This window comes from Taeniopygia guttata, chromosome 27, assembly GCF_048771995.1.
Source record: "Taeniopygia guttata chromosome 27, bTaeGut7.mat, whole genome shotgun sequence".
Taxonomy (NCBI): Eukaryota; Metazoa; Chordata; class Aves; order Passeriformes; family Estrildidae; genus Taeniopygia; species Taeniopygia guttata.
In genome coordinates, this window is record NC_133052.1 from 2,500,481 (window position 1) to 2,526,142 (window position 25,662).

Here is a 25,662-nt window from a genome sequence, read left to right on the forward strand (position 1 = left end):
GCTCAATCCTCTTTTCTCGAGGCATTAGCACAAGAATAAATCGGGTGTGTTTTCACCCCAGGAGCCGGCTCCGGTTTCACCACCTCCTGCTCTCATTAACCCTGGGCTGACACTTCGGCAAGAATGTCCCCAGCGCAGGAAGAGCCTCTTGCCCCGGGATATGTGGAGGAGCCTAAAGAGAGGAATTAACCGGGGGCCGCCAGACCCCCCTGGTGCAGAGCCAGCCGGAGCCAGGTACAATGCAGCTCCTAATCCAGGCGAATTCCAGTGGGCCACGTCCCTCCTCATGGCCCAACTTCACACCTGGAGAAGGGCAAGTCTGGGTGGGAGCATCCTTCAGCTCCCAGGCACAGGACATGTGCTGGAAAGCAAGGAGCCGGGTTCCCATCAGGGATCCCACGGAACACTGGTGTCCGTAGGGATTTCAGTGTTCTCAGGAGCCTTGTTCAGGGAAAGCAAAGGTGGCACAAAATCCTCTTTCTGGAAGTAGCCAAGAGGCTCTAAATTTCACCTGCGTTTACTCCTATAAGAAAGCTTTTTGGGGACATGAGGAACCCCTCTGCTCGTTAGGGAGCCCTGGGGAAAAGGAGCTGGGTTTCTTCCCCAGCCCTGCAGCTATGGACCAGGAGCATAGGTAAGCAGGAACACCTTGTGGCGTTCCCTAAAGGACTTGGATCCTGCCAAAACTCCGTGTCCACAGTTGGGGAGTTCTTTTTGCAGAACACATCCAAAACCCACAAACACCCGTCCTGGCCGGCTGCAAACTCCTGCAGCTCACCCTGCTGCCTGAGACACCCAGGCCAGGAGTCCCCGGGCTCCTGGTGCCCATCGCTCCTTGTGCTCCCGGCATGCGGCAGGCACAGGGCACGGCTCCGTGGGCTCCCCCTCAGCAGGGCCCGGTGCAGCCACCCCCTCCGCTGTCCCCGCGGCCCGGCCGCCGTGCCCGCGCCGGCCGCCGTGCCCGTGCCGCCGCCGCTAGTGGCCACTGCCGCCGAGGGCCGCCGGGAGCAGCCGTGAGGGACCGGCCCTGGCAGCAAGATGGCGGCTCCCGGGCTCCGCTGAGCGCGGGCGGCCGCCGCAGGCTTTGTTCCCGCGGCCCGGCCCCGCGGGGGCTGCGGGGCGGAGGGTGCTGCCGCCGCCCGAACGCCCCGCTGCTTTTTTGGTTTATTTTTGGCTTTGCGTTGCTTGGCTGGGTTTGTTTTTCTGGTTTTGTTTTGGTGTCTTTTTTTTTTTTAATTAGGTTATTTAATTTATTTTTCCCTATTTAAAATCTGGGAAGTTTGCAAGCCCCCCACACACACCCAGCCCAAAGCTTATGGCAGCCTTTCCATGGTACGTATGTAGGGGCGGGTGAGCGCGGTGGGCACGCTGGGCTGGGCGCTGGGGCTTCTCCGCTCACCCTCTGGGGCACGGCGAGAGCGGGGCAAGGGGTCAGGGCAGCGGCTTGTCCTGTCACAAGGAAATCCTGATCCTGCCCAAACTTCCCGGCGGGGGGGATCGGAGTGTGACCCCCATCCCGAGCTGCTGCCGGGTCCCGCGGGATGCGCAGGGCTGCTCCTCCCGCGGGCAGCAGCGGTGAGGGGCGCTGGGCTGGTGCCAGAGCCCCGCGGGTGCTGCGGGATGGGCGCTGCGGGAAGAGGTGCCACGGCTCCATCCCAACCCCGGCCTCGTGCATCCCACGCACTAATTGCTGCTCTTTTTTCTTCTCTTTTCAAGGCAGCAGCTTCTGCTGGAGCAAGTGCAGGGGGGGCTGTGGGGATGGCTTGGGAGCGAATGGGGTCAGTGACAGGCAAAGAGCACAGGAATGCTCCCCTGGGGCCATTGCAGCCAGGAGCTCGGTGCCCGCCCGATGGATGGGGTCGCTGCCAGGCTTCGGTGCAGGTCACTCCAAGGCCACCTGCCACCACTGTCCAGGGCACCAGACAGCACTGGCTCTGTGGGGATGGGCTTTCGCAGTGCTGGAAGTCATGGTGTTCTAACCTCTGAAATGTGAGGGCTTCTTCCCCCTTCAATGGCTATGGTTTGGGGGCTTAATCTTCAGAAAAACCCCAGGTTCCTCATCAGTGTCTCAGCAAGTCGCATGGACTGATGGTATTCCCCAGTTTTCCTGCTGCTCAGTGTCTATGTTCTTTCCTTTTCCTCTGCATTTTGGGTCTCCCCCTTCCCCATGCAGTGCTGGATTCTTCCCCCTCATCTCACCAACACCTTTATCAAGGCTCAGTTTGGATTTTCAGTCTTGTTCATGGAGAAATGTGGGTTCAGACTGAGTGGGCCTGAAGCATAGGGAAGAGATCAAGTGAATGCTTAAACCCTTCAAGTCCTGGTTTGGTTACATGCTTAAGTGCTTTGCAGCCTCTAGCTCAGTAGATATTTGGGAGCTTGGCCTGGAGTGGATCCAGTGTGTCACCCCCTGGGAGGGACACTGGGATGCCACTGAATGTGCAAAGCATGGCTCTGCTGCCATGGGACCTGCCATGGCTTCGGCAATTCCCTGCAAGAGGGACAAGCCAGGCAGGACTGAGAGCACATGTGTGCACACAAGCACGCGTGTGTGAGCTAGCTCCCAGTCACCCTTGTTCTGCTCCAGGGCCCTGGCACTCGCTGCCAGCAGCGGGTGCTGAATGCTCTTTTTTGGGTGTTTCAGCCAATGCTGAGCCTTCCTCACCTTCCCAGTGCCAGCACAGTGGGGAAGGCTGCTCCAAGGGGAAGCATGTGGGTGTTCCTGTGCTGATGGGAGCATCTGTGTGTGCGCCGCTCCCACCAGTGACACCAAGAGCTTCTGGCGGTGCCGATGAGGTGCTTGATGGGATCCCCTCGTGTGGTGCTGGGACTGTTGCACAGCCTGTCCTGCCCTCAGCACCACTGTCACCATGCCACTGACGCTTGTGCCACCACAGCCAGCCCTGGCTGAGGTTTGCAGGGCCCTAATCCCATTTCCCTTGTGTCTCTTTCATCTCCAGTCGGACCAGGAGAGTGGTAATAGACCTTCTTACTAAATTAAATGTGCATGCTGCTCCTCAAGGCACGGTGCGGTTCAACTGTAGTTGATTTCCCAGCCACAGCAGTATGGTGCCTCCAGGAAAAAAGCCAGCTGGGGAAACTTCCAATTCCAATAAAAAGTGTAAACGCTATTTCAATGAGCACTGGAAGGAAGAATTTACCTGGCTGGAGTTTGACTATGAGAGGAAACTCATGTTTTGCATAGAGTGTCGGCAGGCGCTGGTGAAGAACAAGCACGGTAAAGCAGAAAACGCCTTTACCGTGGGCACGGACAACTTCCAGCGCCACGCGCTGCTGCGGCACGTCACCTCCGGCGCGCACCGCCAGGCGCTGGCGGTGAACCGGGAGCAGCTGGCCTTCGAGACCCGCGTCCACGACCACCCCGAGCTGCGCTCGCTCATCAAGGTGGAGGTGAACCCGGCGAAGGTGGCCGTCCTCACCACCGTCTACTGGATGGCCAAGGAGGAGATCCCGGATGAGAAGTGCTCCTCCCTGCTCAACTTCCAGAAGTTCAACCTGTGCCAGGCGCTGCTGGCCTCGGAGCACAGCGAGTACTACCACCCTGGCAGCGTCAGGGAGATGCAGGTGTGTACGGGGGGCTGGGGGGCTGCCCCTGGGTGGCCGCAGGGCAGGGACGGTGCCCGCACCCACCGGCCCTGCGGGAGCTCCCTGAGCCTGCCTGGCTGCTTTGCAGGATGAAAACTAATTGTCCCAGGAGTTCAATTAGCACACACGAGCACTGAGGGTTTTGCATCTTCTGCCCTAAACTGAGTGATCAGAAAGATCAAGTAGCCGGAGAGTTTAAGAGGGATTTCAGAATTTTACGAACACTTAATGCCTGCTAAAATCAAATTAAATTTTTAGTGAGTCTTGGCTGTTCGCCAGGCTTTTCAGCTCTGTGTAGAGCCTTATTTTGCTACAGATAGACTAAACTCACTAATTAGGTTTCCTAGCCTGTGGTGATCCTTGCAGCGGAAGTTTTCCCTCCGAACTGGGGAGTTTGCCTGAAATGGGGGGAGCGTAAATAAATGAGTAAAGATGGAAAAAAATGTTGCTATTTTGCTGCTGCTCCTGCCCCTGCTGGGCCAGTGAAGTGGAACTGTTGGAGTTGAACGGGGCCCGGTGTGTTCCTGGTGTCCTGCCTCACTGCCAGCGTAGGTGGGGGCTTGGGAATGGGATTTTGGGGGCTTGAGGGGTCAGTGCTGCTGGTGGTGCTGTGTCCTGTTGCATCTGTGGGGGTCTGATCCCAAGCTCAGGACAGGAGCCCCAAAGCTCTCAGCAGCTTCCCATGGTGCTTGAGCTGCCAAACAGGAGCAGGTGGAGAAAGCTTATTAGGGAAAAAGAAAGCTATTTCCAGCCCCTGTGTGTGTAGTTAGCATAAGGGCTTTTCCCTGGCTTGGGGCTCATGTCCTGTGGGAGCCTGTGGGTGGGAGCCCACCCGCTCACTCTGTGCCCAGTGCTGCGCATCTCCCACTGCCTCTGAATCTCATTTGTGTTTCTCTCTCCCTCCCTGCACCCCTCCTTCAACTGGCCCAGGCAGCCATTGCCAAAGTCCTCCACAACGAGGACAGGCACAGGATCAAAGCCTCGCCATTCATTGGGCTGGTGGTGGACGAGACAGTGGATGTCCTGGAGCACCGCAGCCTCGCCATGTTCACCACCACTGTCTCCCCCTGCAGTGGGCAGACCTCCACCACCTTCCTGGGCAGCTTCGAGCTGCCTGCCGGGGAGGCCTCCGCTGTGGCAGGCAAGGTGGGTGAGGTGATGCGCTCCTTCGGCATCCCCACCATGAAGCTCACCTGGCTCAGCGCTGGCAGTGCCTCGCTGGTGGCCGAGCAGCTGAGCGGGGTGGGGACGGCGCTGGCCTCGCTCTGCCCGCTCCTCACTGAGGTGCACTGCCTGTCCCATGGCACCTCCCTGCTGCTGGCCGAGAGCATCAGCACCATTGAGTACCTCCAGAAGTACGAGACCACCGTGGATGCTGTGTATAGGCTCTACTCCAGCTTCCAGGGAGAAGGTGATAGCCTGCAGGAGCTGCGGAGAGTCCTGGACCTCTGTGAGATAGATCTCGGGAGCCCCAAAGCCATCCATTGGACTTCTATCTTCCCAGCTGTAGAAGCCATCGACTCCTCGTGGCCCACACTGGTGCTGCTGCTGGAGAGTGAGGTGGAGCGCTCACCCGTGGCCCGTGGCCTCTGCGAAGAGCTCAAGAAGTTCCAGTTTGTGGCCTTCACCAAGATCCTCCTGGATGTTCTCCCCATCTTCCAGAAGCTCAGTCGTTTTTTCCAGATCGAGGACTTCGACCTCTCCATCTTGAAGCCCATAGTCTCAGCCACAGCCACCACTCTGCAGGCCCAGCAGAGCACCAGTGGCCAGAACCTCCGGGAGTTCCTCAGCGAGATGAACAAGCACCCGCAGGACGGCCGGGAGGGCGAGAGCCGCCTCTACTACAAGGGTGTTGAGCTGGCCAACTGCTCCCAAGTGCACCTGAAACACTTTGAGCACCTGAAGGACAGCTACCTGGAGAGGGTGCGGGGCAACCTGCTGGACAGGTTCCCCAGCAGCGTCCTGGAGGCCATCAGCTCCTTCTCTGCCATCTTCAACCCCAAGTGCTACCCCCAGTCTCTGGAGGACATTGGCAGCTATGGGGTCAGCGAGCTGAATTTCCTGCTGCAGGTGTACTCACGGGTGGTGGTGAGCGAGAGGGCCCTGAGCGACTTTCCCCTCTTCAAGCGCATCGTCTTCAGCCTCAGCCAGCTCTCCTTCAAGGACCTCTGTGTCAAGCTGGTCTACAGCAGCTCTGAGATGCATGAACTCTTCCCAGACTTTGCAGTCCTGGCAGCTATTGCCCTGGCCTTGCCACTGGGCTCGGCCCTTGCCGAGAAGATCAGCCGTGGCCGGGAGCTGCTGAAGCGCGGCCGCTCGCGCCTTGCCGAGGACGAGGGGCTCTCTGACCTCATGAAGATCGCCATCGATGGGCCAGCCATCGGCGAGTTCAACTTTGCGCTGGCCATCGAGTACTATGAGAGCATGAGGGAGTCTGGGTTCATCGTGGCGCAGGTGAAGTGAGCGTGGCTGGTGAGGAGCCGGGGCCTGCGGGCAGCCCCCAGGGCCAGCCCAGTGCCGCCTTTCCACATCACTGGTCCCTGCTGGGCAGCCGCAGTGGTGGTGACCTGCTCTGTGCCGGGAAGAGAAAACAGGATCCTTTGCAAAGCCATGCTGGTGCCATGACCACCCCTCCCTCATGTCCCAAACCTCTGTTTGAATCACTCAGAATCCTGGGGCCACCTGAGATCCCAAATTGCAATGAGTTTTTTTCCAGGGGTTTGTCATTATTTTGTTTTAGGGAGATGAAGGCAAAGCTCTTGCGCTCAAATGTCACATTGCCTTTGCACAAAGATACCCAGCAGCTTTTGCTTAATGCTCTGCAAAAATAAGGGATTTCTGTTATTCTGGAGCCTGGAGAGTGAATGCAGAAAAGGCAGCGCATCCTCCGAGCTCTGCGCCGACCCCAACATGTCTGGTGGTGTCGTGTTGGTGTTCCTTGCACACAGCACAGGGTATTTTTAGTAGTGGCATCAAGTCACGATCATTTCAAGAGCAAGAGATTTAGGGAATGATATTGTAATGGCTGAGGAAATAGTAACTTTAAATGCATCATTGTGTACATATGTGTATGTGTGTATATATATAAAAATATACATATATAAATATCTATATTAAAAAGGTCTATCTTAATTTTCCTAAAGTTTAAAGTGTAAAGATATCTAAAAGGACTTTTTTTTTTTTTTTTTCAAGGACAGAATAAATTATGAGCAGGGGTCCAAAACCAAGCAATAGCTAATTCTTGTTCTTTCCAAAACATCCTCACCTCCCTGAGTTCCCTTTGCACCCTGAGCGCTTGGCAACCTGTAGTCTAGGAGAAAGTCCTTCAACAACTGCTTTTGGGACCAAGTGGAGGTTTTCAGCTTGTATTTCTGCTCTGAGGTGTTACTCTCTATCCCAAGGTGGGCAGAGCTGTTGGTGCCTGCAGCAGCCAGGAGCTCGGGGCCCTCTGCCTCTGTGGTCCCAGCGGGGCTGGGGTGCTGCTGGTGTGTTCCAGTGTGATGGGGCTTTGCTGGTTTTGACTTGGAGGGTTTCCTTCGCTTCAGACAGATTCTAATCAGCAATAAACCCAGTACAGCAGCATGAAGCATTATCTCAATTGACTCCTGAGCACCAGGTCCTCTGCTGGGGCTGCCAAAAGCTGGAAATGGGAGGATGCAGCAGATCTGCTGCCCCACAGTCCAGGTCTGGCTGCTCTGGGAATCCAGTGCAGTGCAATCTGTTTGTTACTAGCCCGGATCCCAGAGGTGCTGGGGCTGCACTGGTGCTGCCATCATGGTCCAGCGTTGTGACTGGGGGTTGCTCCTCTTCTCTGGCCATCAGCCTTTGGCATTGGGGAGCCTCCTGGAAACATGCTTGGCCAGAGACAAAAGCTTTAAAGCCCTGCCTAAGGATTTAGAGACACCATCAAAAATTGCTGAGAACATCTCCCGAGCCAGGAGGGAGCCTCCGTGTGAATAAACAGCTCCTTCTCCATCTGGCCTGGGCAGACTCTGCGCCAGATGCTCCTGAGGCAGCGGCGTCTGCGGAGATGGGTCCTGGCAGACTCGTGTTGGTGTGCGAACCTGCAGTGCTGGCCCCGCCGCTGCACAGGCAGCTCGGGGAGGTTCACACAGGCAGGTGACAGAGCACAGCAGTTGCTCTGCTCTGCCTCACAGGGACCAGGAGAAAAACCTGCTGCAGGTGTGTGTCCGGTGGCTGTGAAGGGTGGAGGGGTGGGGGACAGGCTGGGGGCGACAGCCAGACACAGTTTGGGTGAGTTTGGTTAACTGTAGGGCTGGAAATTCCTTTAAATTCCAAGGGATCCCTACAAAAGTCACTTGTCTGTGGGACAGGAACCGGGCTGAGCTCCAGAGGGCTGGGAAGGGGCTGACCCCAGGTGGAGAATGTGCGGGGTCTGATGTCTGTGGCTGAGCCCCGAGCAGGGGACACGCAGCACCACCTCAGGGGCATTGTGGCTTTGACATCTCTTGGTCAGGCCTGGACCGTACCTGTGGGCTGGGGGTGGCACAGAGACACCCCCCTCAAACTGCAACAGGTGCTCACGCCAGGAGCACATGGTTCCTGTGCTCCTCTCCTTGTAGCAGCCCCTTGGAATGCTCTGCTGAGCCTGGAGCATGTCCTGTCCGGGAGGACCAGCAGTGCCAGAGCAGCAGCATTCGCTGTGGAGGTGGGGGCTGCTCTGCCCAAGGGAGGGGAGACAGGGCAGGAGCTGTGACAAAAAGCTGAACCACTGGGGGCTTGTTCACCCAGCACAGCCCCACCTGCTGCTGGCCATGCCTGTCACCTTGCCTAAGGTCGTGTCATTCTATACAGACCTGGGGCCCTGCCACTCTCCCAAAAGCAAATCTCCTTAATTGAGTGGCTAATTAATACCTAAAAATACTGCCCTCAGCTGCTGCTGGAATCTGCCCTGCAGCAAAGGTAAGGCAGGACCCACAATGCCATGGCCCTGTAACCTTGGAAAGGTGCCCCAAGAGCATCCTGTGGGTGCCCCAAAGGGTGTTGTGACATGCTGGGAGCTTCACTGGGGTGGCCTGAGCCCTCTTTCTGCTCCTTGTGGTCTTGTCTGCTTCAGGGACAAAGCCAAGTGAGAAAAGACCTGCCCATCTGCAGGGTCTCACAGGGGTTTCTGAGCTCTCTCTAACTGCCTGGTTTATCCCAGTCTAGAAATGTGTTTAATCCACAAATTTGAGCTCAAGGATGTGCCAAAGAGGTTGGCGTATCTTCTCTGTACCATTGGTGGGCAGCAGCTGCTGCAGGTGGTGGCTGATCCTGGGAGTCCGTGTCCCCTCAGCACTCATCCTGTGCCTGCCCAGTGCAGGAGCTGCTCCCCAGGGAGTGAACCCTTCAGCCCAAGCATTAGCTGAGCTGCAGCATCCCTTCTTGTAGTCACTGATTTTGGGGATAAGGTGATCACCCACCTCTTGTTCCTCCCATATATATTTTTTATATTTTTAAATATGTATATATACATATATATATAAATATATTTTAATATAAATAAAATATATATTTTATATATATATAAAATATATTAAATGTATAAATATATATTAATTATAAAATACATACATACATATATATATGTATGTATATTTTATGTTTTCAAGGCCAGTGCAGTCCATACAAATTTCACTGGCTGTGACAAGTGGCACCCCTCATGACTGAGCCCCAAATGCCTTCGCTGCTCTCGCGTGGGGCCCCGGCTGCGTGTGCTGGGGGGTCCCAGGGCAGCTCCTCTGGCGCCAGCCCAGCCATCTCAAATTATTTGATGTAGAAACGCTGTTTCACGCCTCAGAAGGTTAATTATGCGCCCCTCACCCAGTCCCGCTCGCTGCTGCTGTAATGTTATTTATTTATTTTTAAGCGGTTTCGCAGATTTCCCTTCTGGGCAACTCTGGAATTAACTCGATCAGTGCACGCCCGATGAAGCGAACTGTAATTCCTCCCTGGAGTCAGGCCTGGCTTGGGGATGGCTCCGGCGCCGTGGCAGAGCCTCGCGTGCGCTCGCCCAGAAAGAGGTCGTTGGTGCCCGTGGGGCTGGCGACGAGCGCTCGCTGCTCAAATCCAGGGAATCTCTCAAACTTTGAATTTCAGATGCGTGTCTCGCATCCTGCACCAGGCAGGATCGGGTGTGGAGCAGCGTGAGGAGCAGCACCAGCCCGGGATCCTCGTTCTGCATAGCTGGTGTCAGGGTGTGGGGCTGGAGGGGGCTCAGGCTCGGGGCTGCCACAAGAGGTGCTGGTGGAGAGTGTTTCTGCTGTGGGAGTGGGGACTGGCCAGTCAGCCTCCCACAAGAGTATTCTCAGCTCCAGGGAGGTGGTGAGATGGGGTTGTGCTGTGCTGGGTCAAGGGATTCATGATGCCTTTCAGGTGGAAAAGAGCCCAAACCTCAAAAAAATCCAAAGGACTGAGGAACATTGACTTTGTCCTTGCTGCAGGAAAAGGGACGGGGCTTTGGGTGGGTTGGAGCGGTTGTGAAGCCATGTGGGATGTGAATGGGCTCTTCTGACTCACTGCACGCTGTAATAGTTTCTTATTTATTGTGTTTGAGTAGTTCATTTTTTTAATTTTTATTTTAGCTTTCTCCCCTCCTTGCTCCCAGAGCTGGGCAGGATCTCCCTCTGCCACTTGCAGGATGCTTTCCTGTGCTCATCATGTGTGATGAGTCCGAGTGGGGATGGGGAGCAGGCTGGAGACAGGTCTCTGCTTGGCCTTCCTTCCCTCCTCCCGTGTCCCACGGGTGTTTTCATTGAAACAGAACATTATTAATAACTCTGGGCTATTTTTAAATCTCATGCTGGAGCGCGTGGTTCATTTGCGGGGGACGGGGAGCGGCGGCTGTGCCGCAGGAGTGGGGGCAGCTCATCCTCTGCCCCCAGCCAAAACCTCACCAGCCCCGGTGAGGAGCCCTGGGGGTGCTGGTGTGGGGGAGCCCAGGGCTGTGGGGCTCCGTGGGAGAGCCCAGGGGAAGAGCTGCTTCCCTGGGGGAGGTTTGGGCACCTTTTGAGGCTTTGGACTCCTCCAGGTGCCCACGCTGTGATGTGGAGGTGACTGCATCCAGCTTCAAACTGGAGTGCTGGTTTGGAGCCTGGAAGGCAAAGAGGTGCCCAGAGCCACCCTGGGCTGGGGCTGCTCTTTGGGAGGATTCTATAGTCCATGGCAGATGTCCCCAGGTGCTGTGTCTGGTGTGCTCTGTCCTCCTGCTGCGAGCAGGGATCCCCAGTGCTAACTCTGCTCTCTCCCTCTGCCTGCCCAGGTCCCTCCGGACACAGCAGCCCCCTCTTAGCATCGTTGCCCATCCCTGGCCGGCCTCTTCATCCCCCCTTGGACATCAAGCACTTTCTGACCTTCAGGCTCAACGGGACATCGCCGCTCAACCTCTTCCCCAACTTCAACACGGTGAGTCCCCAGGGAGGATGGGCATTGGCTGCTAGATCCCTCCTCCCCTGCAGCAGTCCATCCTCTGCATGGCACCACTCCTAAAACCCTACCAGGTAGTTTCTGGTTTAATTCCTGAGGTCTTTGGCTGCTGGATGCCAGTTCAACATGCCCATTTTGCCCTTAGCTCGGAGAGGTTCCTGCCAAGCCAGCGCCTGTCAGTACCAGAATTAAAAACATGGTTCATTTTAACCAAGATCAATTGGATTTTGCCCCTGGAATCAATAGTAATAAAGTAGCTCTGGAGAGGAGTTCATTAGTTGAAAATTAAATAAGGAAAAGAAAAGAATGAGAGAGAATGTGCTACAGATATGAGGAATGGTGCCATGGATATTGGGGGAGTCAGAGTGCTGGGGGGCTGTTCCCATTTGGGCTCCAGGTCCCTGACCTAGGACTACCAAGCCAGGTGCCTGGAGTGGGCAATGACACACATCTTTAGAGATGTTCCATGAGACAGTTAAATGCCATGGATGTGACCAAGGACTCACCACCGTGTCGGGGTGAAATGGTTTTCTCCCTATGCTGCACCGCTCCCCCAGGCTGCTCCCAGCCCCGTGGGGGTCTCTGTAACCCCTGGGTGCTGCCTAGAAATGTTGTGTGGGAGGCTGTGCTCTGGGAAGGGCAGTGGGCCCGGGGGCTGCTCCCCATCTCTGCCCTGCTGCACTTCATGCCAGGCTCAGGGGTTCAGTCAGTGCCCGTTGTTTTCTCTCATGAGCCTGGAAATTAAACTTTCCCGAGCCCCCTCCCTGCTCACTGGCCTTTTGTGAGTGGCTTTGAGCTTAAACGTGCTCAGAAGGTGCAAATTATCGCTGAGATCCTCACAGACAGTTCAGAAATTAGACGCAGGATTCCTGTTGCTCTTGAATGGGATTCAGGCGTCTGAGTCCTTTAAGCTCTTTTGAAGCCCCAGCCCAGCCTCTCCCCGGGCTAATGAGCTGGAACACAGGACAGGAGGGGTTTTGATGCCATTGTAGTTCCTGCTTTTTGTCTGGACTCTTTTTTTAGTCACTGGAGTCAGGAGTGAACTTGACCCAACGCCTGTTGTCCTCTTCTCTTGGCTCCCACCTGCCACTGCCTCAGTGCGTGTTCACCCACGGTTGTTGCTTTAAAAAAATCAGTAATTTGGAAAATGAATGTGGTACTTGCTGGAGCCACGCAGTGTCACACGGCTGCTGTGCTCCATGTGGGCTTCTGCCACAGAGGATGGGTCAGACACAGACAGAGATGCCAGGGAGGCTGTCCCAGCCATCTGGGCACCTGGAGCCAGCCGCTCTGAGCTCAGACCTGAGCCCGGTGTGTGCTGCTGGCTGATGGTCCGGGGGCAGGAGCTGCCCTTTGGGCAGTGTGTGTGCTGGAGATGTGGCTGAAGGAGGCTGGGTGAGGTTCAGGGTGTGCCAGGTGGCTCTGGAGCAGCCAGAGCAGAGCTTCCCTCCCACAGGATGAAGGGCTGGAGCATCCCTGCAGCCTTAGCTGTCTGGCAGCTCTGGAGGAGCCAGAGCAGGGGCTCCATCCCTCAGGATGTAGGGCTGGAACATCCCTGTGTCCTGAGCCAGGCTCCACTTGAGCCTCAGTGAGGAGAGAGGGATGGAGCAGTCAGGGTCTGCCCCTTGCTGAGGTCGCTGCCACATTGCAGCTGCTCTGCAGCAGGATCTGGGGGTTCCCCTTCGTGCCCTGCATCGCTGGTGATGCTGTGAGGGCTCAGCAGTGCCCTGCAGAGCAGGAGCTGTTTGCACTGCCCAGCAGAACACTCTGCACTCCAAGCAGGTCACAGGGCTCCCATGAACCCAGCAGATGTTTTACTCTGGAGCCAACAAAACCTTTCCAAGCTGCCTCCTGTCACTTCGAGCAACAACCAGGGGAAAAAACCCCTAACAGCACTAGAGGCACGTTCCTTGCTCCAAAGACCCTTCCCTTAGCTTGGGATGTTGCAAATCCCCAGGACCCAGCAGCGCCTTGTAAAACTCAGTCAGCAGAGACGATCTGAAGGGATGCTGCATCCCTGTGAATTCCTGCCCCTGACTTCGGCGGCCGCAGGGAGCTGGGCACAGGGATCGCTATTTATATCTGCAGGAACATCCAGGGATAAATAAAGTAACATGAGTCAATATGAATTGACTATAAAGCCAGGATCTTTATTCCCAAAGACTGCGGTGCCCAAAGCCACCTCTGTTACCGGCTCCATTCTTTTGGAAACCTCCAGGAAGAGCCTCAATCCCTGGCTGCAGGCACTGGTGGGTATGGCTGCAGCACAGCCCCCGCCAGCCCCGTGGGAGCTGGGGGGGCTTTTCCATATCTGAGAGAGCTGCGAGGGCATGCAGCAGGGGGGGATAAAGGGATGTTTGTGTTTGTTTTCGGGGAGAAGCACAAGGGGTCTCAGGTGGCATCACGCTTCAGATATGCTTAGTGTGGGCTGGAGCTGGGCTGGGCTCTGGCAAAGCACCTGGGACCGTGTGAGCTCCTGTGAGGGTGGGCAGCTGGAGACACTGCTTGTGTTCGCTTTGGGACAGGAGGAGCAGCAGTGGCACACGTGCCTTGGCTGGGGTGCCTGGGCTGGGGTGAGGAGCCAGGTCTGAGTGTGCTGGCCAGCCCAGCCCCTGGGAGCTCGCGAGCCCTGGGCCTGCCCAGAGCAGGAGCGGCTGCTCTGGTGGACACAACTCCTTGCTGTGCCACAGGGTGGAGCAGGCTGGACTTGGCAAAAGCACAGCGGGTGGAAAGACCCAGGTTGGTGCCATCACCCTGGCATAACCCCAGGAGGATGAGAAGACCCTGTACTGGGACTGTTCAGCACCACCACTGTGTAGTTGAGGCTCAGATGTGGCCCTGCTGCCCCTGGCTTCACTAGCAGGTTTGGCATGAGCCAAGACTGTCCCTGGCCTCCTTTGTGTCCTTGTGCCAGCATCTCCCTTTCCTCTGCATCCTCCTCTGATCACCACCCTGCTCAGGGTGTGGATGAGCCCATGGGAGCTGGCAGTGCTCGGTGGGTGCCAGTGTTGTTTGGTGGGAGCTGGTGGGAGCAACCAGCTGGAGCCTGGTGGCTGAGACTGCTGGGAAGGTTGAAGACATTTTTCCTTCCTGAATGGAAAGGTGGGTGTTTCTCTGGAAAACAAGTACTGGCCCAGCAGCCCAGGAGCATGGGGGTGCTGCCAGCAGCACATTGCAATGTCTGTTGTCATGCATGGAGCAGCATCTTGGCCATCTGTAGCTTCCTCCAGGTCTCTGCTGAACCCCAAATGCTTCTTCGTTTATATGCCAGATAAGTGAGTAAAATTTCATAGCAAACAGGCACTTCATTAATCACCTGCTTTTACCATTCTGCTCACTCCTGGAAAGGAATTTGGGGTCTTGATAATGGTGCTGTTGTCCAGGCATGTGCCTCGAAGACTGATGCACCTGTCTCGGCAGTGAAATAGCTTTGCAGAGAAATACGATCACTGAAAACCCCGGGCTCTCCTGACAGCAGGACCCAGATAAGATAATCTCCCTGTGCCACAGGGAAGGGAACAATACTTGCATTATAGATTGGAGCCACGCTCAGACAAAGAGGTTATTCTTATGTTTTCTTCCTTAATAAATGCATTTTGTTAAAAACAATTATGGCTTTTGGAAGCAGTTTGGTGCTTGGGCTGTGGAATGAGGCCGAGCCCTGAGGCGAGACAGAAGGGCTGGGGCCTGGCACTGGCCACATGCTTGGCCCCACCACAGCCCTGGGCGGGCTGGAGGACAGACATGGCTCCTGGCAGGTCACTGAAGTGGTTCTGTGTGTGCCCTGCATGGTGACCGAGTTGTCATTGTTGGGTTTGAGCGGGTGAAAAGCACATCTGGGCAGCAGTGGGGCAGCCCAGAGGGGCTTTTGTGGGCACTGTATCTTAGTTGAGCTGTGGCTGTGGCAGCCAGCGCTGGTGTCCCTCCTGCCCTTGCACCCATGTGGGCTGTCAGTGTCCTATGGTCTGGCACACATGGCCCTGCTCATGCCTTTGGCACTGCATGGGGACATCCCAACTCTCTGGTGAGGAGCGCATGGAGAATGAATGGCCAGATGCTTGTTTTGGCCACCTCTGCCCCCCATTTTGGTGGGTTCTGCTCCTGCTGAGGTTAAGGGGAGCCACTGAGGTTCAAACAGAAACTGGTAATTTGCCACCTGTGACACAAATATCTGTGTGGCGAGAGAGAGGACTTGGGCACACATTGGTGCAGATGGGGCCTCATCCCTTCTGCCAGACCACAGCCAGCACTGGGAGCTGGTGGATTTGATGGGTTCAGGTATGGTTTAAGCAGGACAGGAGCCAGTGTTGACACAGCAGGTTGCCCTGTGCAGGGGAGCCTCCATGGCCACGAGGCTCCTCGGCAGATGCAGCCCCTTGCTCCTTCCAGCCACCCACTGTGAGCTCTGTGGCACTGGCAGTGGCTCCTGGGGAGTGTGACAGGCGTGGGGGTCACCAGGGCACGGTGCCACGCTGGGGCAGCCATCATGACACAGCACCCAACCCTCCCTCCCCTTCCCCTTCCAGATGGACCCGGTGCAGAAGGCGGTGATCAGCCACACCTTCGGTGTGCCGGCCCCGCTCAAGAAGAAGCAATTCATCTCCTGCAACATCTGCCACCTGCGCTTCAACTCTGCCGTAAGTGGGGCCACACGTGGGGCTGGGAGTGAGGAGGGGGCACAGGGCCAGCCCCTGGCAGGGGCATCCCCAGCAATGGGTCAGTCTCACCCACCGGAGCTGCCGGTGCCCGGTGTCCCACGGGGGCTGTGCACTGCTGGAGCCGCTCCTGCCTGCAGAGGAGCCATCCCAGCCTGGCCGTGCTGGATCTGCAGTGCCTGGGGCTGATGCTGCTCTGCCAGCAAAAACCCCTGGTTCTGGGCTTCATGATTCTGCTCCATGGTCAAGCAACTCAGAAAAAGCATTGCTTCTTTCATTGCTCATTGCTTCCCTGTTTCAGGCTGCTTCCAGCTAGAGGTGCTGTGCCAGGAGGGTCAGTCCCACAGTGTGCTCCCAGTGCCCCCACGAGCACCCCATGCCCCCATTCCCACTCTGCCCATGTCCTTCCAGGTCCCCCTGGCTGGCCCAGACCCTCACAGCCCACGGGTGTTCCAGCATAGAGGCTGTGACCTACTTTGGCTGCACCCAGCCCCGTTCCAGCCCTGTTATCCAGGGGGAGTTTATTGTCCTTGCTAATGAGGCATCACGCTTGGACTCGCCCTTCGCTTTCCCACGTACCAGCCACAGCCCCAGCTCCCATTCCCAGCCCTTAGAAAGCCACAGGGAGAGGGAAGGGAAGGGATGGAGTAGGATGCTTCCCCCTCCTGAGCCCAGAAATCCTCAGCTGGCCCCCAGGAATGCTGTGCAAATTAATCTGTCCTACTCAGGGGTACAGTGTCTAATTCATACTGGGGTTCCACTCCATAAATTGCCAAACCGGGGTTGTTTTGGGGGACAATGCAGCATTGTCCCTGTTGGGAGGACACCAGTGTTGAGGGGATTTTTTTTTTTGTGGCCATTTTTATCAGTTTGGTGCAGACATGAATCCATCAGAGTCACACTTCATTATCCAGCGTTTACTGAGAGAGAGGAGCTGGGGACGTGAACCATGTGTTGGACACCCCTTAGGATACAGTGGGTGATGTGTCCTCCCCACCAAAAAACCTCTTTATTTCATTTTTACAGCAACAATTGTACATTTCTGGAGTCATAAATTCTGCCTGAAAGCTGCTTTTAGGAGTGACTTGATGCATTTAATCAGAGCGGGGTCCTTATCTCGCCAAGCAAGCAATGTGGTGATGTCTTAGAGAGTGATACCTTGGCCTCAATCTGTTGGTGTCAGAGCAGGCTGGGGAGAGGAGGGAAATGGCTCTGTGCTACACCTCACTGCCAACACCCCTCTGTGCTACACCTTATTCCCAACACCCCTCTGTGCTACACCCCTCTGTGCTACACCTCATTCCCAACACCCCTCTGTGCTACACCCCATTCCCAACACCCCTCTGTGCTACACCCCATTCCCAACACCCCTCTGTGCTACACCCCACTGCCAACACCCCTCTGTGCTACACCCCACTGCCAACACCCCTCTGTGCTACACCTCACTGCCAACACCCCTCTGTGCTACACCCCACTGCCAACACCCCTTTGCAGTGGCTCTGCCCTGGGGGTGGATGCCACCAGGTAGGGTGGCTGCACTAGAACCGTGCCGGAGTGGCCACAGCCTGGCGCTGAGCCCGTGCCCTGCCCTCCCCGTGTCCGTCTGTCCGTCTGGGCACAGCAGTGACTCGGCCGTGCCCTCTGCCCCCAGAACCAGGCTGAAGCCCACTACAAGGGCCACAAGCACGCCCGGAGGCTGAAGGCCATCGAGGCCATGAAGAACAAGCAGAAGGTGCTGGGGGCTGCAGCGGGGACCCCTGGCCAGGACAGCACGGCCGAGCTGGCCCCCAGCCCCGTGGGCAGTGGGGAGCTGGGCAGCACAGGTACGAGGAGGGGGTGTGGGGCTGAGGAGGCTGAGGGTGGCAGAGGTGCCACCTGAGCGCCCAGGCCCATGGGGGAACAGGGGGTGTTTTCCCTGTGATTTGGTGTCTCTGGGAGGTGTTTGGTATGGGAGCCAGCCCAGTCCCACACATCCCCAGGGCTCTGCCACGTGCAGGGATGGGGCTGTGGCATCACGGGTGTTTTGAGCTGAGCCCAGCTTCCATGCACTGCTGGTTAACAGCTGAAATAGGAGAGACCTGGGGAAGAGCCGCCCTTGGCAGGGATGGATGCGTGCAGACATTGTCTGGGATGCTCTTGGGGAAGACGGGGGTGCTCCCTGAAATCCAGAAAACCTGTTCAGGCACAGAGAACTTTCTCTTTCTGCCCATTTCTTTCTCTTTTCCTCTTTTCCCCTTTCCTTCTCCTCCTGCCAGCTGATGCCAGTAGCCCACAGGAGTCGGAGGGTGAGGGCAGCAGCCTGGGGCTGGTGCCCAGCACTGAGGAATCACCTGTGGAGCTGCCAGGCAGTGTTGCCCCGCTGGGCTCCCCGCCGGCCTCCGAGCTGTCAGAGGGCACCTCTGATGCCACCAGCGTGGCCTCCTCCTCCGCCCAGGCAGCTGAGGCACAGGCAGCTGAGTCAGGCAGCAGCGTCAGCTCAGCCCCTGAGAGTGAGAAAGAGGGGAAAAAGAGCAAACAGCACCTGTATTGTCCCACCTGCAAAGTGACCGTCAACTCCCTGTCCCAGCTGGAGGCTCACAACACCGGTAAGGACATTATGGGGGCAGGGGGATGGGCTCCATGCCACTTCATCGGGGCTCTGAGCAAAGCCCAGCTATGCCCCATAACCAAGCAGCCTTGCAATGAAGTAGCGAGCATTAATGAGTATTGCTGTAATTAAAAAATGTTCATTAAAATGACCTGCACAGATAAGCCATGGGGTTTTACCTGGGCTGCAGCTTCTAGGGTGAATTTTCACAAGGTCACTCATACTGTTCATGTCTCAAATAAGGACATTTAATCAAGTGATTGAAGATACTTTATTTTCCATTTAACTTGAAGCTGATAGCCAGGGCTTGCTCCAAACCCAGAATAATACTTCCCAAAACAGCTTGGTGGTTTGGGCTTGTTGGCCCTATGGGGTAGACCCCTGGGAATGCAGCAGGCTGTGGAGCCCCATAGCCCAAAATGACTGCTGGGCTGTGCAGGGTGCCCTTTGGGGTGGGCAGCTGTGGAAGCTGCTTTTGGCCCCCTAGGGTGGCAGCAGGGGGTGGCAGCCGTGGTACATAGATCCTCAGTGGGGTCTGTGGGCCCTGCAGTTCCAGCTCCTGGCTTGCCCCTTTCTCTAGAGGATGTTTAAATTGGGCACCCAAACTTTAAATGGAAGGTCCTTTTCTCCCCCAGCTCAGCAAATACTGGGAACCAATTCCTCCCACCCCACTGCCTGCTGGGGCAGTAGCAGCTGCCATGTGCAGGGTTGGCTCAGGACACTGCTGTGGCTTAGCTGCAGACGTGTCCTTTTGCTTTTGTCAGCTCCAGTTACAAATTCAGGAGCTGATTTGGGGAAAAAGAACAAACAAACAAACAAACGTTTGCAGGCTGGCGCTGCTGTGTGGCTGTCACACAGCTCCTTGCTTCACGCCTTAAAAAATAGAATGAATTAGCAGGGGCTTGAATTACTTGCTCTCCATGCACGCTCGCCATCCCGGCGCTGGCAGGGACAGGACAGAGTGCCCTGTCCCCAGGTGTGTGGGGGTCTTGGGTTCCTCCTTGCCCACCTGCTGTGACCCCGCTGAGCTATTCCTGGCTCTGCTCTGACCTTGGGCAGGGCTCAGAGGCTGCAGCACGGCGGGCGACGCGCGCCCGGCTCCGCAGACTGTGCTAACGCCCGGGGACAGGCGACAGGCTCCAGCGCACGCTCAAAATAGCAGCTTCTCCAAAGCTGGCCCATGGAGGGGGGGTCTTTGGGAAGATGAACATCTCTGCTCTGCCTGCGACGTGCAGTTTGGCAGGGTTTGGAATGGGGTGTGCAGCAATGGTAGAAGTCTGGGGTCTCAGGCAGCTCCCTGTCCCCTCTGCCTGGGAGTGTTGCTGGGCACAGGTTGGTGCTGTTGGAGGTCACTGTTCCTGCTGCTGTGGCACTGGCACGGGGCTGGGCTGGGTTTGCTGAGTATCCCCTCTCGCCAGGCGCCAAGCACAAGTCAATGCTGGAAGGTCACGGCACCCAACTGCGGCGAGGCCGGGGCAAGCTGCTCTCCCGGGCAGGGCACAAGTCCAAGCGGATCGGGAACAAGGGCAGCATCAACATCCAGAATAAGGCATTTCACTGCCAGGTGTGCGAGATCTACGTCAACTCCGAGACCCAGCTCAAGCAGGTGACAATGCCCTGGGAGTGCCTGGGCACTGGGTGTGGGCATGCAGGGACTCAGGGTGTGGGTACCTGACGGCCCCCGCAGGGTGATGGGTGTCCCCACACACCTGAGCCGGCTGTCCTGGCTCCCAGTTATCCAGCTGTTTTCCTCCCCAGCACATGAGCAGCCGGAGGCACAAAGACAGGCTGGCAGGGAAGCCACCCAAGCCCAAGTACAGCCCATACAACAAGCTGCAGAAGAATGCTGCCCTCGCAGTGAGTATTCTCAAGGTACCTGTCTCCCTGCACAGCACTTGCTCGGCTTGCTCGCAGAGCCTCGCTCACCATCAGCCATCCTTTCAGTGAGTTACAGGAGCTGCTGCTCTTAAACCTTGGTTTCCATCACCACAGCTCAGCTTCTCCCCTCCAGGAGGGTGAGCTGTGGTGGTGGGTTTTGAGTCTATTCCTGGGAAGGCCAGCACGGGGATAACTTGGGAGTGCTTTGGCAGCAGCATTCGCAATGGCAGCACTTGTGATTCCTCCAGCTCTTGTGCAATCTCACGGTGTCTCCTCCTCCCTCCCTGCAGTCCAAGCTGGCTTTGCAGAAGCACCTCACCAAAACCCTGGCAACCCGTTTCCTGCCGAGCCCGCTGACCGCCGCTGCTGTCTGCGCCATGCCTGGACCCCTCGCCCTGCGACCAGCAGCTGCCACCACCCTGTTCCAAGCCCCGATCCTCGGACCAGCCCTTTTCCGAACGCCGCCGGCCCACGTCCGCCCCACGCCGGGTCCCATCGTCTTCGCACCCTACTAGAGCCGCTGGCCCGCCGAGGGTCTGTGCACCACGGGCTGGGCTGCAGGGGCTGCGTGCTGGGGGCAGCGCTCCTGGTACCTGCTCTCCTGGCTGCTGGGAAAACATAGTCCTAGACATCAACCCCAGCTTCTCCTTTGCTTGGAGAGGGCTCCCACTGGAGAGAGGTGCCCCAACAGAGCCTGGCCAGCCCCGCCGCGCATCCCCACTGCTCCCCCAGCCTGTGCTGGCCCCCTGCTCAGCACATGAGCCCAGGCAGTGCACGGAAGAGGACAGTGTCCAAATCAGCAGGACCATCTCATGGCCAAAGTCTGCCTGTCCTTGGCCTGCTGGCTGTTTCTTCATCACCCTCCCAGTTACCAGACTGGGAGGAGAGGAGCTGGCTGGCCCCTGGGACAAGGAGCATCCCTCTGGTCCCTGCCAGCCCAGTGGGAAGGGAACTGCGAGGGGAATCTCAGCCCAGCTCTCTCTGGGAGAAACAACCCCAGCACAAGTGGGAAGCTGGCAGTTTCTCTCTCAGCCTGGGCTGGCTGTGCCCTTGCCAGCCCTGCACCGGCCTGTGCTGGCAGGGGGTTTCTGTGCCACCCACCAGATCCCCGTCCCCACAGTTTCCTATGTCCCACCAGCCAAAGAGCCCCAGCGGTGGCAGGCACTGGCCACACTGACCGTATCCTCACTCCGAGAGCAATAGCTGACCCCAGGGCCAGCGCCTCCTCCCTCCAAAGCACACGGGCCCTGCCCTGGCCCCAGAAGCACACGATGGGCATGTGGCCAAGCTGGGCCCTACTCATGCCCAGCAAGGCCGGGAGCGCCAGGCTTGTCTGGTGCTGGCTCCCTGAGGAGGTGACCCTGTGCTTGGCACCTGTCCATGTCCCTGTCCCTGTCCCAGCGCAGGGACAGCCCTGCCCCTACCTCCCGGGAGATGCTGTGAGGCTGAGTGAATGTCCCTAAAGCACTTTCAGTTCTCCAGTGAAAGGGAATGCTGCTGCTCACTTGCCGTGCACAGCCCTCCAATCCCATCCCAGTTAGGAGCTTCCAGGAAGTTACTGATGATTCCCGAAATCAAAGGTGTTTTCAGCAGCCTGGACAATCAGGTGGCAGGTGCACCCATAGCCTGCGGAGTGCCAGGCTCTGGAGGGACCCCCAGGCCATAGCTCTGCATTTCACTGTGCTCAGACAGCCCGACCATGGCCTGTCTGGGACTGTCACCGCGGCGCTCTGGGTGCCCAGCACGCTGCTGTACATAGAGAGAGCTGCATCCCAAATGGACCTTTCGCTGGAGGAACACCCCACCCCGATCTATGCAATCCAGGGGGCAGCTCACCCGCCGCATTGGCCGCCTGCGATTCCCTTTGGTGCTGATGCATCCCTGCAGCCGGAGCAGTGGTGGCAGCAGAAGAACCAACATGACGCTGAGCTCTGTCCCGTCCCTGGCCCAGGGGTCAGACCCTGGTTCAGACCTCTGCTGTGACTCCCATTGCCTCCCAGCCCCCGGGAAGGGGCGGGTTGGTGTGTGCACCTGGGAATCCACACGCACAAGCACACATATCTGACGTCTTGGCCATAAGCAGCGCCTGGATTTCACAAGGATTTTGCCCAGCGTGCTCCGAATGGGTCCTGGCACGGGGAGGTGAACAGGAAGCGGCCAATGGGCGACTCAGATGGCTGAAACATATCTGCTTCCCAGGGCTGGAGCCTGAAACATATCTGCTTCCCAGGCCTGGAGCCTTGGCAAGGGCAGGAAAGCTGCAGGAAGGAGCACACACACACCCGCAGGGTAGCACCAACTGTGGAGCCACCACTGTACTCCTGCCACAGAGACAGGAGAGTGAGGGAACCTCTGGGTATGAACTCACCTGCTCAGGGCATCCCTTCCCCAGGGAAGGAAGGGAGTGGAGAGAGGGCACCAGGAGAAGACTGAGCAGCTGTACATGCAGACAATGGAAAGGTCTTGCAGCAGTGGTGGGACATGTGGCTTGGAGCGCAGCTGAGGGAAACAAGGCTCCCAGCAGGGAGCCCAGGGATAGGGAGATGGTCCCACAGCCCAGGGGACACGTAAGGACCCCACATCCCAGGGAACAGGAGCCTGTGCTGGTGGGGCCCCAGGGGACAGGAGGGACGCTGTCCCCGTTCCCCAGTGCCAAGCAGCCCATGCCCAGGGTGTCCCCAGCCATCCCTGCCCGTCTCACTGTGCCCTTCCCAGGCCCTTGGGGTCACCCCCAGTCCAGCCATCGCAGCAGGACAGCGGGTCCCCTCCTGTGCCACGAGCCCCTGGTGCTGTGCCCAGCCCCTCAGAAGCTTGGGGAGCCTGGAGCAGCTGGGCTCCAGCTTGCAGAGCTGCCTGGCACCAGTGGGCCTGTTCCCCTCCGTTGTTCCTGTGCTGGAGCCACGGCTGCTCCTTGCCCCTCACCAGTTCTTGGCACTTTAACCCTGTGAAAGCCATTCCTTCTAGTAACAATAATACTGCAACGAGCTGCGTAAGAAACCCCCGTTATGGCATCCCCCCAAATCCCCTCCTGCTCTCCAAAGCATTTACTGCCTTTGACTTAGCACATGCTGTACTAGGAGTAGGGATAGTCCATAGCGCTCGGTAATGTGTGCCCCTCTGTAAATATCCTTGGAGTGATGTGAAATTTGATTCAAAACACCAGAAAAAAAAAAAAAAAAAACAAACCCAAAATGGAATATCCAGACTCTAGGGACTTGGCCAGTACCCTCCTGTAATGTTCATTGTATATTTTTTTGATGTACTATAACTGTTGGGGAAAAAAAAAAGGAAAATATTTTGATAACCGAATCTCATCGCTTTATTGTGTTACTCGGTAAATAAAAGAACAAGTATAAACACACTGGGGCTTTTCATCAGTTCTCTTCCTACATCCAGACTACCTGAAGGGAACAAGCGTTGCTGGGTAGGGCTGGGACACCTGTGCCTTGTCTTATGGTGGTTCTGAGAAGAGGCAGCATTGTGACAGGTGGGCAGTGAGAGCTGCCACAGCCCAAAGCATCTGGGGTGTGCAGGGTAAGTACAGTCCCAGCTCCTCCAAGGATCTAGGTGTGCAGGTGAAGCACAACCCCATCTCCTACAAGCTCATGGCCGAGTCTGCACTCAGGAAGAGGGCTGGAATGGTGGATTTGGGCACCCTGCCCTCAGGAACAGCATCTGCCCTGCTCTAGGCATTCCCTGGTGCAGCATGTCGGGATATTCCAGTGCATGAAGGAGCAGTGGACACTGCCAGGGTAAGGGACAGGCTGCCAGGGAGCAGCACAGAGCCAGCTGGGGCAGGGCAAGGAGAGCTGCTTGGCTGGAGGCAGGGCCAGCAAACAGGCTCTGCCCACATGTTATCAGGAAATAGAAAAAGAGGGACTTGTTCCCTCCAGATGTAGAGCTGATGCCCACGTTCCAGCCAGCCTGTGCTGTGCCTCTGTTCCACTCTCCCAGCCTGCACCTGAGAGCAGAGGGGGTCACTGAGTGAATCCTGACCTTCCTGTAGCACCTCTGACAGCTGCAGGGGCTGGGCAGGGAGAGGAGTGGCTCCTGTCCCACTGCTTCTCTCATCTGCCAGGACCATCCCTAGCCCTGGGATGATTGTTCCTCCTGCCACCTGCTTCCCACAGGCTCCGTGACACAGACAGGACTCAGCAGGAGGTGGGTGCAAGGAAAGCAGGAAGGTGAGGAAGAGGAGGTGGCAATGGAAGGGAAGGGGAAGCAGGCTCATCCATCCATGGATCCGCTGCCCTTGTTCTTGCGGCTCAGGGGAAAGGCAGACTTGCTCTGTGGCTGTGTCATCTTGCTGGCCAGGTAGATGAAGGGCTCGATCAGCGTGCGCCGGTCAGCCACGGACACCTCCCACAGCTTCACCTTCTCGCCCTTGGCCCAGTGCTGGGCTGCATCATGGTCCACCCGGCGCTGCTCCTGCAGGTCACACTTGTTGCCCAAAACCACAATGGTGACCTGTTCCAAAAGGGTGAGAAGGGCCCCTGACGACCAAACACAGCTGCAGGGCTGGCTCTGCCATGGAGACCCTCAGTGGTGGGCCTGGCCCTGCCACTGATTCCCCATCCATGTCAAGGCCTTTTGAAATCCAATGATCCCAGTGCTCCCTTCCCCTCCTGCTAGGGTCTGCGTGTCCCAAACCAGCCCCAAAGTGGAAGGAGCTTTTGAGCACCTGTAAACTCAGAGAGCATCCCTGGAGACAGCTGTGAGTCTCACAGATCAGGGACCCATCAGTACCTTGTGACAGGCTGGAGAAACCAAAGGTGAGAACCTGCCCCAGGGCAGCAGATCCTCCTCCGGGGCACTCACCTCCTTCTTGTCCTTGGACTTGTCGATCTCCTTCTTGAGCAGCTCGACACGCTTGAAGGACTCCTTGTTGTCGGTGCTGTAGACCAGCACGTATCCGTCGGTGCAGGAGAAGCAGTGCTTGGGCAGCTCCAGCCCGTCCCGCAGCCCCCGCGTGTCGTAGAAGCGCACCTGCTCCCGCACGCCGCGGTCCGTCTCGATGGAGCCCACGTAAATGTCCTCCTGGGTCTCGATCATCTCCGAGCCTGCCGGGGCGGGCAGCGGGCGCTGGGAGCGCTGCCGGGGCTTGGCCCGGCCCGGCCCGGCCCGGGAGCTGTCCCGGCCCCGGAGCGGTCCCGGCCGGGCGCGCTGTGCGCTCCCCACGCACGGCCGGTGCTCGGCGCGGACAGCCCTGCCCAGCCCCGACCTGCCCGCCGCACCCGCACTCACCGACCACATGGTTCCCGTAGAGCAGCTGCTCCAGGATGGAGGTTTTCCCCACCGAGGCCTGCCCGCACACCACCACCTTGCAGCTCTTGCCCATCCCGCCTCACCGGGGCCGCCGAGCCGCACCGGCGGCGGGAGGGACGCGGCGGCACCGCAGCGCCCCCGTGTGGGCGGGCGGACCGCCACGCCCAGCGCCGCCCCGCCTTGAGGCGGGAGGGGCGTGGTTATACAACCCCCGCCCGCCGCCCGGTCAAGTTCCGCCCTCCTCCC

The 25,662-nt window shown here is 57.5% G+C and overlaps 3 protein-coding genes across 7 annotated transcripts in view; 2 read left to right on the forward strand and 1 right to left on the reverse strand.

Annotated features, from left to right (window-relative positions):
- ZNF385C (zinc finger protein 385C) overlaps positions 1-23,512 on the forward strand; it is a 59,270-nt gene extending 35,758 nt beyond the window's left edge. For 3 of the 4 annotated variants that reach the window (XM_030256249.4, XM_041721562.2, XM_072919042.1), the window contains 7 exons: positions 10,868-11,010; positions 15,558-15,668; positions 17,338-17,509; positions 17,942-18,271; positions 19,692-19,879; positions 20,032-20,145; positions 20,442-23,512. In XM_030256249.4, coding sequence (XP_030112109.4) covers positions 10,868-11,010; positions 15,558-15,668; positions 17,338-17,509; positions 17,942-18,271; positions 19,692-19,879; positions 20,032-20,145; positions 20,442-20,666 — 1,283 coding nt within the window. In that variant the 3' untranslated portion in view covers positions 20,667-23,512. The remainder of the gene's footprint in view (positions 1-10,867; positions 11,011-15,557; positions 15,669-17,337; positions 17,510-17,941; positions 18,272-19,691; positions 19,880-20,031; positions 20,146-20,441) is intronic. The other variant, XM_041721561.2, reaches the window with a different exon arrangement.
- On the forward strand, positions 983-6,748 carry C27H17orf113 (chromosome 27 C17orf113 homolog). The gene is made up of 3 exons (XM_030256248.4): positions 983-1,332; positions 2,961-3,585; positions 4,537-6,748. Exons 2-3 carry the CDS (start codon positions 3,067-3,069, stop codon positions 6,067-6,069), a joined length of 2,052 nt encoding a protein of 683 aa, XP_030112108.4. The 5' UTR covers positions 983-1,332; positions 2,961-3,066; the 3' UTR covers positions 6,070-6,748.
- NKIRAS2 (NFKB inhibitor interacting Ras like 2) lies at positions 23,447-25,613 on the reverse strand. 2 transcript variants are annotated; one of them, XM_030256258.4, is made up of 4 exons: positions 25,396-25,613; positions 25,136-25,211; positions 24,970-25,032; positions 23,447-24,618 (listed from the first exon to the last, which is right to left on the reverse strand). In XM_030256258.4, the coding sequence occupies exons 1-4, from the start codon at positions 25,487-25,489 to the stop codon at positions 24,522-24,524; spliced, it is 330 nt and encodes a 109-aa protein (XP_030112118.1). In that variant the 5' UTR covers positions 25,490-25,613; the 3' UTR covers positions 23,447-24,521. The 2 variants fall into 2 exon arrangements, with proteins under 2 accessions (XP_030112118.1, XP_002197603.2); XM_002197567.6 differs by having other exon boundaries at positions 24,970-25,211; positions 25,396-25,578.
- Positions 25,614-25,662: the final 49 nt, after the last annotated feature.